The sequence below is a fragment of the Lampetra fluviatilis genome, chromosome 3, assembly GCF_964198595.1.
Source record: "Lampetra fluviatilis chromosome 3, kcLamFluv1.1, whole genome shotgun sequence".
In the NCBI taxonomy this organism is placed as follows: domain Eukaryota; kingdom Metazoa; phylum Chordata; class Hyperoartia; order Petromyzontiformes; family Petromyzontidae; genus Lampetra; species Lampetra fluviatilis.
The window spans coordinates 4,779,940-4,793,457 of record NC_136277.1 but is presented as its reverse complement, the minus strand read 5'-3'; the positions used below and the strand labels follow the sequence as shown (position 1 = coordinate 4,793,457).

The 13,518-nt window shown below is 41.1% G+C and overlaps 1 protein-coding gene and 1 long non-coding RNA gene across 2 annotated transcripts in view; both read left to right on the top strand.

Moving 5' to 3' along the window:
• The window catches only part of LOC144948025 (uncharacterized), a 71,974-nt gene extending 67,483 nt beyond the window's left edge, over window positions 1–4,491 (top strand). Inside the window, exons 18-20 of the mRNA XM_078877456.1 lie at window positions 766–892; window positions 2,775–2,825; window positions 4,426–4,491. Of these exons, the coding sequence (XP_078733582.1) occupies window positions 766–892; window positions 2,775–2,825; window positions 4,426–4,491 (244 nt within the window). The remainder of the gene's footprint in view (window positions 1–765; window positions 893–2,774; window positions 2,826–4,425) is intronic.
• Window positions 4,492–8,478: 3,987 nt separating this feature from the next.
• Window positions 8,479–12,072, top strand: LOC144948863 (uncharacterized). The gene is made up of 3 exons (XR_013640201.1): window positions 8,479–8,543; window positions 11,259–11,377; window positions 11,968–12,072. It is a non-coding gene; the product is annotated as an uncharacterized LOC144948863 (long non-coding RNA).
• The last annotated feature ends 1,446 nt before the right edge of the window (window positions 12,073–13,518 follow it).

Here is a 13,518-nt window from a genome sequence, read left to right as displayed (position 1 = left end):
GTTTTAGCTATGGGTCATGCCCAATCCCACTTCTTTGTGTTAATAGTCAGTATGATGTATTTAATGTGTGTGTGTTCTTTGATCCATGTTTTATACTTTAAATGTCTCTGTCCCATCATGCATCGCTACATGATGTGTTTGTTTCATTTTCTTTTTTGAGTCTTCTGATCTATATTTCATGGCAGGTCATGTGCAATGATTGAAAACTTAACGATTTTTATTCATTGCGAAGTTGCTTTTTATAATCTAAACTGACTCGGTCCTGCTCTTACTCAACACTCCATCATTGTGTTCCTGGTCAGCCTTCATTAATTACCATCTAGAGACTTCTGCTCTGTTGTCCAGTGTTGTGTCCCTCTATCAATTATTACATTTTGTTCATAAAACTTTTACGTGACAGTTGTTTATTTATTACTTGAGCTCAAGTTTACAGCCTCTTTTGGAACACAAGATTTGCATTTGTTCCCTTAGCTATGTGATATATTTTCTTTCTCGCAGTGTAATTCCAGGAATGCATCTCCCCATGCTTCTTTGTGCAATTATCATATTTTGTTTAACGTTCTTAGTCATTTTGCTAGTTGCTGATCCCAATGCCAAGTAGCTAGCAATATGCACTGCTTGATTGAACTATATAAAATAATACATGTGGCAAAAAGGCAATAAATATTAATGCAATAACAATTTTTCAATCTTAGACAATGTTTCTCATCAAATGAGTGTTAGTACTGTTACTGATTTCCTCCTCTGCTTGCTTACCGTGTAAAGGCATGCATCATCAATCGATGGAGTCAGCCCCACGATTGTGCCGGTTCAAGACAAGAAAACTCCGATCGGTCAGAGGGACTTCCTCAGCCCACTCGATGTTCTTAAAATACAGCGCATGTTCCAAGGCGTGAGTTTTCTTGGATAATTCTGTGGTTGTACTTTGCAGTAATCAAGCTTCACAACGTATTTCTTAAAAAAAAAAGAACAGGCATATGGATACTAATATGCAAGGGAGTATTGTTGCTTACACTCTATACCATGAATAATGTATTGGAATTAAATACTAACATATGACATAGCCTTATCCACTATGTGTAAAATGTGTTGCTTAATTTCACTTCCATAAACATTTATTAAACACGTGAGCTTTTGCGAATAATATTGTGAATACAAATATATTTTTGGGACAGATTGCGTCAGTAAAATGTGTGCCATAAACTCTCCTCCACCCAACACAGCCAATAATGTCGTCACGTGAAATAATATGCCAATGTATTACTGCTTCAGCACTCACAGTGTGTAAAGGCACGCAGTAATACATTGGCACGTTTGTTCAAGTGACAACTATATTAATTGTAATGTGTTCGGTAGTGGAGGGTTTACTAAACACATTATATTTGTGCGATATGACCCAAACATCTATTATGAATCACATTTATTCAATAGACGTTCTGCCTCTAAGATATGAGATATACACTGTATGGATGAATATAGGGTGTAGACTAAATATTATATGAAAATAGAGTGTAGACTACTCTAGACATGGACTGGTTTGCCTAACTTAGCTTGAACAACTAATTAATGTGTGATTCATAGTTATAGCTGTTAACATTATATGGCAAAAGGATGAGCATGTAGATCCTTTAACACCACATATGTGATATTCAGGATTTCCAGGAGAGGTGATTTTTAACAAAGGTTAGTGGGACCTCGCCTGGATCATGAATTAAGGCACATTGGGCGTGCCTTGTAATGACAGAATTTAATGACATTGAGAGAGCCCTCAATGACTCTGTGGAGGGATAGAGAGTCGACTAGTGTGCATCTTATAGTAGAGAGTGGGTATGAGTGAGGGAAAGAGCACGAAATAAAAACATGTCAATGCTAGAGTGGTTTAACAAGTTGATTAGAGACTAACGTGGTCTGTTTTATTCAAGGATGCTAGGAATGATTAGCAAAGTAGGAGTCAATTGAACACTACTGAAATGTGTGTGTTTTTATTATTATTATATATTTCATATAATTTAAATGAAAGCTGGCCAGGCCCACATTACAGAGAAATGCAGATAACGCGTGCTTTGGTAGTTGGTGTCGGGTGGTGGAGGGTTAATGACAGAAATGCTTTTTTATAAAACTGCCACGTTGCCTGACCCAAAAACTAGCGTGCCATTGTGTCTGAAAACCTGCGTTTTAAGTTAACACTCGATCTGTTTGCCTGATACACATTGAACATTTTTGTCCTAAAATGAATTTGCACAAAAACACTTAATTAACTGGAAATTGTTAATGTATTCCAAAATTATTTACTGTTAAAATAAAATTGTATTGAAGATTGGACCTCCAATATATTAAATATTAGTTATGTCATCACATATAAAGTCAAATTGATATAAAGCATGTGAATGTGAGTTTACATGTGTCTAATTGTTGAAAATTCCTAAATCAAATGGTGGAGCGGTGGCACAGTGGCTAGCGCACTGTGCTATGTAATCCGGCGACCCAAGATTGACTCTAACTACGGCCAATATTGGTGACGAGTAATATCTGAAAGTCCTGAGGCCTCCATCTTCACCAACCCACACTAACAAGTTTTGTTGAAAGAAAAAAGGGGAAAACCCCTATTATATTTTGGTACTGGCAAAGGAGGTCTAATGAAGTACGGTGAGGTATGGTCAATTAACCCCCATGACTGACACGATGTGGGAAGCTGTAAGTTATCTTTATTTACATATTATTATTATTATGTGACGTGAATGAAAATGTAATTAATGATTTTCACTTCCTTAAAGGCCGTGGCAGCCAGCGGTAGAGATGAAGCGCTGGAGAAGGCCTTGGCCGAGGTGAGTTGGCGCTGCCTGGGGCCTGGGAGAGAGAAGCGGGGCTCCTCATGGAAGTTAAACTGCTCTTGCCTCATCACACTGTGGTTATGCTCATTATTACACGGCATCTTAACTCACATCACACTGTCCTATTTTCGTGAAACATTGGTTATGAAAACAGAATAGGCTTTACCCTTTCTGGCAAAAATACAGGTGTTAAGATGTTCAAACATCAAATAGACACACATTGCAAGGCAAACATTCTGCATTGTGGTAAAACATGCAAAATGTATTATTTGATAATGTATGCATTAGATATAACTGCTCAACCCGATTTGCCAACATGATAAAGCTCTCAATTACGTGGAAAATACTGAGCTGAGGAACATCACTTCAGCTAGACACAACTGCCAACGGAGATACTTTTACTGCTATGACATCACTTTATCCTTCATGGAACATAGTGGTGCTTGATATTGTATGCATTTTATGAATGCCTTGTGTGTGTTAATTGGTGCCTGCATAAACCATCACGTGAACTCCGGTCATCCTCGCAGCGTCTTTTTGGCGAGCTATCGAACAAATACTGTCACTGCATCGCGCACTTTCAGATGTGCTTCTGCGGCCATCTGGAACTCTCTTCCTTCTGATATAAGGACGCGACTGGAACTATGCACTTTTAAATCTAGATTGAAAACTCATTTCTTTAGAACTGCTTTTTATGTTTAATTTGTTGTCCTTCCCCCACACCTCCGATTAGCACGGTAGGCTACGTATGGTACGGAAGAAGTTCATTATATATACAATCTATGTAGTTCGTTTTATTGATACTTCACTGTTTTTTGGGAGGGGGGAAGCTAATTTCTGAGTAAACTCCATGAGGAATGCTGTTATTGCTTCGGAAATTTGTAGAACATGAATGATCACTCTTTTAGAATAGAAGACTAATTGAAGCACAGTTCAATGATTGAGCTTTACATTTTCGTGTAAAAATGTGGTTACCATATCTGCAGATATTGGTCCAATGACTGATTGTGATTCTTTGATGCTGTCCTTTTTTCATACTATTTACTTTCTGTGTGACACACATTCAGCCTCTCGCAAGTTAAGATCGTGATAAATACATGTAAAAAGAAAATAGTTTAAGTTCGACCAGTTGCAAAAATGTAACAGCTACACTCAGGTTGCATAATGAAACACATTGCATATTAAGTCAATATACAGACCTTGCCAAAGTTACTCACTGCGACATTAGAAGATGTTTTCTGAAAATGTTATAAGAAAAATCGAGGAATGAACATAGATGAAAAAAGTGTTGTCCATATCTAAGTTATTGACGACATAGCCATTATCACTCCCAATGGGAATGAACGACAGGAAATTATTGAAGAAAGTCACAAGACTACAAAGTTGTCCAACAAGTCATGAGCAATGTGCTAATCAAATGAGATATCTATCAATGTATTCTTCTATTACAAAATGTAATAACACTGAATTGAAAACTTAAACTAGCATTTATTGTTATATTGTGAGAACAGATGGTTTTTGCTTCAATTGAGACACCGTATTGTGAAACGAATGTGAATGTGCTGAGGTAATCATGTAATTGTCTTTGTTTTAGACGGTTGATCTTATGCAGTCCATGGATGAAACTCCTTCAGAGGTGTGTGCTTTAGTTAAAACTTAACTGAGGTATATTACAATTGGTTTCGTGATAAACTATTAAAAAGCAGTTGATGTGTAGTCGGTGAACAGGTCAAGTGTGTTAGGAGACTATTACTGTTACAGCAGTAATGTGATTGTCTTCTAAATAGTGTACATGTCGTGGGTGATATTGAATTAGTGCTATTTTCACAGCTGATGCACTCTTCTGTATAGCAGATAATATACACAATGAAGCATACAGTGTATAAATTGAGTGACAAGGGGAGTATAACTTGTCTGTATTCTACATTATATTGCTAATGTATAACAGTTGCATGATAACATTGGACTTAAATAATTAAACATGTTCACCAGGGGGTTTTCTGTGTGTTGCATTCAGCACGCACGGCTTCACAGCTGGATTATGTTTATGCTCGGTGTTATCGCTGAATCTTAATTTCCTCCTCAGCTTCTGCGGTTTCTGGCAGAAGACATGCGAGGTATGGATTTGATGCAGCCTCTGTGCAAATGTGCAAGGAGACTATTATTTAAATATTGCAATTAATGTTTAATTTCATTCGTCTACAATTTTGTAGACGTCGTCTGCTTCAGAGATGAAATGTGCTGTTTATTATGGATTTTGAGGTGCTGAATTCAAATATGACAATTAAAACAAGTGATTGTCTACTGTTCCAAATATATCAAAGTTTTAACATTTTACTTCTATGTATATTGTGTAGATCGTAGAGTTTTACTAATAAATTGTAAACCTAGGCCTTTTCATGTGTTTATGGTTGCTTTACATGATAACATGTCACCTGTCCTATTCATGTAACACTTTAAAAATCAGCAAAAGGGTTATATAAATACAATGTATTATGAAACAAAAGGCTACAAACTATTTCTGTAATGCTGTAATCATAGCAGGTACCACCACAGTAGTATTCACTGCTGTAATCATAGCAGGTACCACCACAGCAGTATGCACTGCTGTAATCATAGCAGATATCACCACAGCAGTGTGCACTGCTGTAATCTTTGCAGGTACCACCACAATATGCACTGCAGTAATCATAACAGGTACCACCACAGTCAGTATGCACCGCTGTAATCATAGCAGGAACCACCACAGTCAGTATGCACTGCTGTCGTGAAAGCAGGTACCACCACAGTCAGTATGCACAGCTGTAGTCATAGGATACCACCACAGTCAGTATCCACTGCTGTAATCATAGCAGGTACCACCAATCTTAATTTTGGAGCTTTCGTGACTGCAGGAATTATTCTTTGGTTCTTTCGGTTAAGTCACGTCTAAAGATAAAATAATAAATTAAATAATAGCATATTATGACGTTTCGATTGCAACACAATCAATCATCATCAGGCATAAAAGAAATAGCAACAAAAATCTAACTAGAAAACTATAGACAGACATACAAGCAGACAGACATCACAAGGACACACGGAGAGAGAACACATATCGGCACAAAGAGAGAGGTCGTTTCTGTGACGGGGCCTTAAATATAGAGAAGGGGGGCGGGGGCGGAGAGAGGGAGGGGGCAGATAAAAAATTAGCATATCAATGAGTGGACGACAACGTGATGCTGCAAGTAAGATGACGACGCGGCACGGCACGCAAGCTTGAAAATCAGGAGAAAGACACACTAAAATTAAATAACCTAGTAAAATATAAAAATGTAATATAATGCAACACAGAGAGTCGGTCAACACACAATTAACACATAGCCCGGTTGATTACGTATTTCAAAGATTGCTAAGTTAGAATTTAAGTGTGAAAATTCCAAAGATAGGACCCAGGCAGAGAGAACAGACAGCGGTAAGCAAGATGACGAGGTGGTCCGGTACGCAAGCTTGAAAATTAGGAGAAAGGCACACTAGTCAGTATACACTGCTATAACCATAGCACGTACCACCACAGTATGTACTGCTGTCGTGAAAGCAGGTTCCACCACAGTGTGCACTGTTGTAATCATAGCAGGTACCACCACAGTCAGTATGCACAGCTGTAGTGAAAGCAGGTACCACCAAAGTCGGTATGTACTGCTGTAGTCATAGCAGGTGCCACCACTGTCAGTATGTACTGCTGTAGTCATAACAGGTGCGACCACAGTATGTACTGCTGTAGACAACAGGTACCACCACAATATGCACTACTGTAATAGCAGGTAGGACCACAATATGCACTGCTGTAATAATAGCAGGTACCACCACAGCAGTATGCACTGCTGTGATCATAGCATGTACCACCACAGCCAGTATGTACTGCTGTGATCATAGCAGGTACCACCTCAGTCGGTATGCACTGCTGTAGTGATAGTAGATACTGCTATCGAGTTGGTAGATACTGCTATATAGAGTTAGTAGATACTAAAACAGTCAGTATATATCACTACAGTCAGTCAATACTGCTACAGTCAGTATATACTACTATACAGTCAGTACATACTTCGATGGTGAGTAGCTACTAGAGTCAGTAGATACTACTATAGAGTGAGTAGATAATGCTATAGAGTTAGTAGTTACTACTATAGTCAGTGGATACTACTATAGTCAGTGGATACTACTATACAGTTAGTTGTTACTACTATAGAGTCGGTAGATACTACTGTAGGCCCAGTAGATAGTACTACGTTCAGTCATTACTACAATCAGTAAATAATCCTCCAACAGTCAGTAGCTACTACTGGCTCAGTAGATACTACTGTACAGTCAGTAGATACAACTACAGAGTCAATAGATACTACTTCCTCTGTTGTATGTAGGGTGTGTAGGTATATATACCTACACGGGGGTAAAGATAATTTTTTGAGGGGGGGTGTCCACAATTTTCGGAAACCTTTTACATCAACTATTTACCCCACAATTTCTACAACTTTTTGGACTTTTGCAAGCTTCTTATAATTTTGTTGGTGGAGAAATGTACAAACGGCACACCGGGCTTTCACAATACCTTAGTATCTGTGTGTGTATATGTAAGGTTTTTAAGAGAAGTTTTGAAAGATATTTTTCACCCAGGCAACGCCGGGTACTTACCGCTAGTGTATATATAAGTGCATAGTTTAGTCCTTAGTGTCTACGCGGCGCTTTTTGGCTTGTCTCTTGTATTCATTAAATTGAGCATCTCTTGTCACTGTCCATCAATAGTCTGCAAGCATTGATGGGCTCCATTTTCCCTGATAGCGTTTCTCCATTGTTGCAATGTACTGGTGAAATCGCTCGCAATGCTCGTCGCTCATTGCTCCACAGTTCGGAGGGAAAACATCTAGATGAGAGTGCAAAAAAATATCTTTAGTGACATGTGGCAACCAAGGCTTTTGTGTGCCTTGAGGTTTTCCACCAACTCCCTGTAGTTGTCTGCCTTGTCATTTCCGAGCAAATTTGTGGCCACGAACTGGAAGGCTTTCCATGCCGTCTTTTCCTTGCCACGCGGTGCACTGTCAAATGCATCATCTCGAAAAAATTCACGCATATGAGGTCCAACAAAGACACCTTCCATTATCTTAGCTTCACTTAACCATGGAAATTTTCCACAGAGGTACTTGAAAGCCGCTTGTGTTTTGTCCATAGCTTTGGAAACGTTCTTTATCAGACCCAGCTTGCTGTGTAAGGGTGGTAACAAATCTTCCTTGATTCAACGAGTTGTGGATGCTGAACACTTTTTCTCACAGGCTCCAATGACTGTCGGAGTGGCCAATCTATCTTGATGTAGTAGGAATCTCTCACACGACTATCCCATTGGGAGAGAAAACAGCAGTACTTTGTGTATCCAGTCTGCAGACCAAGCAAGAGAGCAACAACCTTTAAATCGCCACAAAGCTGCCACTCTCAAACAATGAACTGTGATAACAAACATCAGCCACACGCTCTGTGATATGGCTACATTTGCCCTCGTCCCCCCATCTCCACCCCCAAAGCCCATGTGTCTCCTTTATGACCCTAATTATGACAACTAAGGCCGTTTCATCTGGGTTCTTGTTGTCTTGCTCATATTTGTCTTGTGTTAATAGGACCAGAATTGAAAAAGAAAGTAGATGACGTTTTGAACATTGTAAAGGAATTGAAAAATCTGCCCAGGTAAGATGGTGCTGTTAATATAGACATGTTGGTTTCTCCACGGGAAGGGGTTTCACACTGTTGTAAAGGATGTCAGGCGAAGGATTCCCACCAAAAAGAAGGGGACAGTGGGACGGTGACAGTGGAAGGGGGAGGAGCAGGCGAGGAGATATAAGAGGGAGACCTGGTGGGGAAAAGGGGGAGAACGGGCAGGAAACGGACAGAGAAGGCTGGGGACAAGTGTGGACTGCGGGAAGCAATCAAAGACGACGAACCCCCTGTCACGCACATACACGATGCGAGTGTAACCCTATTTATGCTGTTTTGACACAGACAGAGTCGTGAGTGTGAAGTACATATTCCATAGTTGAAATGCTCTCTTTAACATGCAATAACGTTTTGTGATAAACACACTCGCATCGCCCGTGCATTTGCAAAGGGTTACACACCTGCGGTGGGTGGGGGAGGCGTTGCATCTGCACAACACAAGGACAACGTGAGATATGGGTGACGTCATCACACACTTGCCCTTGCGCCAGCCAACCAGAAAAACCTCTTCTACTATACATGTAGTTATGCTTAAATATTCTAAACTATGTGTGGTGGGTTAAATTCAGGGGCCCACTGTACTTTGGAGGCAAAAATATGTATTATCTAAAGACAACGGGCAACTCTTAACATTAACAAGATAACGACATAGGGTGGTAACCACCATTCATAACTTAGCTAACACACGGGGATACTACATTTCTGGACCGGATACCGAGAATCGTAGATAGTGGCTTCATCACAGAGTTGACACAGCAGAACAGCACAGAACAGCCCAGCTCTCTGCCAACACCCCGCTTATAACCACTCCGGCGTGGCTGGCCCTGCCCCAGGCCACGCCCCCCTTCCGGATCCTTCGGAGAGGCCCGAACCCCAACCACGTGACTCCCCTGGGGCCCCTGGCGTGTCCTGTTGGGTTCACGCAGAGTGTCACGGCCCGACACAACCCCCGTGACACCTTCAGCTTGTCTTCAGCTTGTCTTCCCTGAAACGCCCCCTTCCCTTGTTCTAGTCCCCTTTCTGGAATGTTCCCTCTGTCTCTGTATTTCCCTCAGCCAATTCCTGTCATTCCCCTCTAACGGATCCCTACTGTCGCCTCTAGGTTCCACTTTGTTTCCCGCCTATTCTCCTTTAACCCCTTTTCTCCAATCACTTTAAAAGCCTTCGTCCCGACCAACCCCTGTGGAAACCACTTTGGTCCAATCAGGGACCTTGGTTTATTTTCGAATAGCGTTTGGCTGCACATAGGCTTGGGGTTATTTTCCGGTCATTACATATACATATGTATATCGCGCTTTTTTGCAAAATGTGAAAGCAGATATTTCCAAGGGCGTAAAATTTCCTCAGGGAACATCGTCGGCTGCAGTGGCGCGTCGCTATTTGTGAGCAGGCCGGAGCGGCGTCCCAGCCCGCAGAGTGTGCAGCAGAACAAGTCCCCTCCATGGTCAAGAATCACAGGCCGGGTGAAGGGACTCACCATAGATTCGTGACGTCACGCTGTACAAACGTGACATCGTTTTACAAAGTTAAGCGAAACTGATATCGTGATAATCGTCACATCGTGACATTTAATCTTTCGTATTATGAAAAATTATGTTGTGTAAACTCTAATGGATAGCAAACGATGCAATTTAGACTTACAATCTTCCCCAATCCAGCACACCAGAGAGTAACATCTCGTCAATCATGCCCTGTATCTCACTGAACTTTCTTCAATATAAGTGTAATCCCACGTAAATAGATCAGTGGCACACACACTTCTTCCGCCGATATTTAACAAACTATTTCCAACGGCGCTATCACTGATGGATTTCTATACAATACTGTCAGCCTCTATAACATACATGAGTGGAATAGCATTGGTGCAACTCTGCTATTCAACCTATCAATAGACTTCCAAGGACCTCCGCCTCAGTTTGGATCACTTGTATCATCACTACTGCTGTCCCTGCAGACACTTTCTGTATCACTTCCAACACAGCAGCTTTCACAGTCGCTTCCCCTGGCTAAGCAATCATTTTCACAAACTTTATTGTGCTAACTTTTCTGTACTTTCTCGAGTGCGGGAGAGCTTATCTTGCTGCTCTTGTTCGCTCCTGGTTCTCCGGCAGTCTATAGCTCTGTGCACACTCCTGTTCTGTGTTCAGTCCCATCTTGTATAGCCCCAGAGCCCAAAAAACACTTTCGATTCGCTCATTTGCATACTCCCAAGCCTTGCTATATCTCACCCAATTGGTTGTCCTACCTTGCAAATGGCTATGTTTCCTTTTCCCTTATTCTCACAGCTTTACCTGATTGGACACCATTTGGATCCTTGCCATTAATCAAAACTGCCAACTCGTGCGTTGCGGCACTTTGTAGCTCGTGTGCGGTAATCTTTCCCCTTTCATCTTGAATTTCATTGAACGAATGACCTCCCATGCAACACCAACACCGTGTAACTGACAGCAGCACCTTCAGCTCCTCAAACACACCATGCTGCAACATCATTATTTGACTCACAAAACGAGGTCACAAAACTTGCACTATGAAAAAAATTGTTAATGGTAAAATCATCCTGAGCTGTCATTTTATTTTTTGTTTCTGTGCTCTTATTGTATTAAAGTGATGAAACACAAGCATATGAAAGGTAAAGGTAGGATCTCTGTCTTTGATGCTCGTATTTCTAAATTCCAACCTCTTTTGCAGCTGTAACTACGCCATGGTTGAGCTCCTGGAAAGGCTGAAGAAAATTATGACTTTTGTTGATTCCACGTGGGAGGAGAAATTTGCCCTGAAAACAGCTTTTGTCAAGAATGGTGGCCCAGGTTTGTATTAAGAGTACCGTGTGTACGATGTATGCAGTTGCATTACACGCGTTAGACCAGCATATATCTAACATTTAAGTCACAGGGGCAGTCCCCGCCTGCCCGCCTGCTCAGTACTTTACCCACATGCTGTGTTTTAGGCCTCTTCCCTCTTATTCCGTTTAGTGGAGTAAGAGTCTGCTGTGGTGTGCCACTTCCCTTGATGCCATCTTGCAGGAAATTTCGATACTTTGCATTGATGTAAATGAGTGTATGCATATGTATGGATGTTTGAAGATTTTGTTTCAAGCTCAATATTTACCCATGGAAACTGGTATTGCAATGAAAAACTATAATCTTACTTAAAATGTAAAATTTTTCTCAGGACAAGACCATGCAACATACAATGTTCAACTATAATTTGGCTAAATGCATATAATTTGCATTATGTTTTCATTATCGTCAATAATCAATTGTTATATATATAAAAACATATGACCACATTAAATATACCTGATAACTATCGAGAGTATGCAATTGGAACAAACATATAAAATGGAACACGTATTGATATTGTTCTCCTTTGATAACAAGTCTGGTACCCTGTGCAGAGATGTTTGAGAAGATCCGGACGTCTGCCTCCCGAGAGGGCTCAGGCGTGCAGCTCCAAGAGACGACAAAGCTCATTGAGGACGTGATGAAGACGTTTACGCCAGAGCAGAGTGAGTGCTGATTATGCAGAGCGTTCTCACTTTTACAAAGGGCACAGCTTACCCAGACGAGCCAGGACGTATTGCTCGAGAACTCAAACCTGTGACAACAAGCTGTCTGCGCTTGAGGTAATACGCCTCACCTTGCAGCACAAGTAAGAAACATCTGCAGGTAGTTGTAGATAAGTTTGCTCCCATGAGAGTCGACTGAGCGATAGCCACAGCACAAGCAGCTTGTAGACCTGTTATTCCAGTTGGCATCACTGCACCAAACTTAATATGCCCTGTCTTGAGGATTGTGGGTAATACAATAGTCAATTATGTATGTCTCTTTACTTGAGTGTAATATCACACTCTGTCAGACTACGTTTTTTTCTGGACCATTATTTTCTAGTGGCATTTGTGTAAATAGGGAAACCCTGCACCAGTTTATGGCAGCTCCAATGAGACAAGGGGATTTGTAATTCTCCTTTTTTTATCTGTGCATGGCCACGAATTTACAGATATATTGCATGTAAGATAAATAGATTAATTGTATCTCCTATGTTAAACTACCTAAGCCTCTTGGTGAAATTTATGGGAAGAGAAACATCTGTGGCAAAGTGCACTTGGGCTACTAAGCAATCCAGGAGGTGATCTCCCTGTTATAAATAAACATGAACACTGGTCACACCGACAGCTTCCATATCATTCCCCACTCGCTCCCCTGCCCCTCCTGCAAGAGAGCAGATGCAGCGGCAAGACCTCATCTCTGTTTTGCAGTGGAGCTCTGTAGGTTTAGCGGCCGGTACATTCACAAAACTGTCATCTAGATAACCATAGACCAAAACGCAGATACGTCCTGCCACTCCCGTGTTTTGGTAACTTAACACATGGCAGCAGTGGGACAATAGCGTAAGGAGGCTCTTGACTGTCACGGCTAAGTGTGCACAGTCCTTGCATTAATCCACTATAACACCTTCATAAATTCAGCCAGAGGCACCACCAGAGACACTGCAGAGGCATATCACTACTAGCTGTCATGTTAACCTATTACTCTGCTGCCGGTATCTCTCCTATGTTAAGGAACTCAATGGAGAAGTGAAATAGTGGTGGCATAGTGGTTTGCATACTGCACTATGAATCCAGTCACCTGAGCTCGATTTTATGCCATGGCGAGCACCAGCAGTTAGTGATATCTGATGCAGTCCTGGGTACCCTTCATTTACCATCCTGCACTGACCATTGTGGCAAAGTATGGTCATACAACCTCTGTAACTCAGGCAATGGGAGGGCTTAATCCACAAGAGGATAGACTAAGACCTGTTCATTATTATACGACTTACACATCAGTGTCAGGAAGTGTCTGCGTTCTTTAAACCACAATATTAAGTCTGACACGTTTACTATAAAACACTGCATGCATTCATGTGTAACTGACTCCTAATATTAGCTAATTGAATTGTTTTCTTT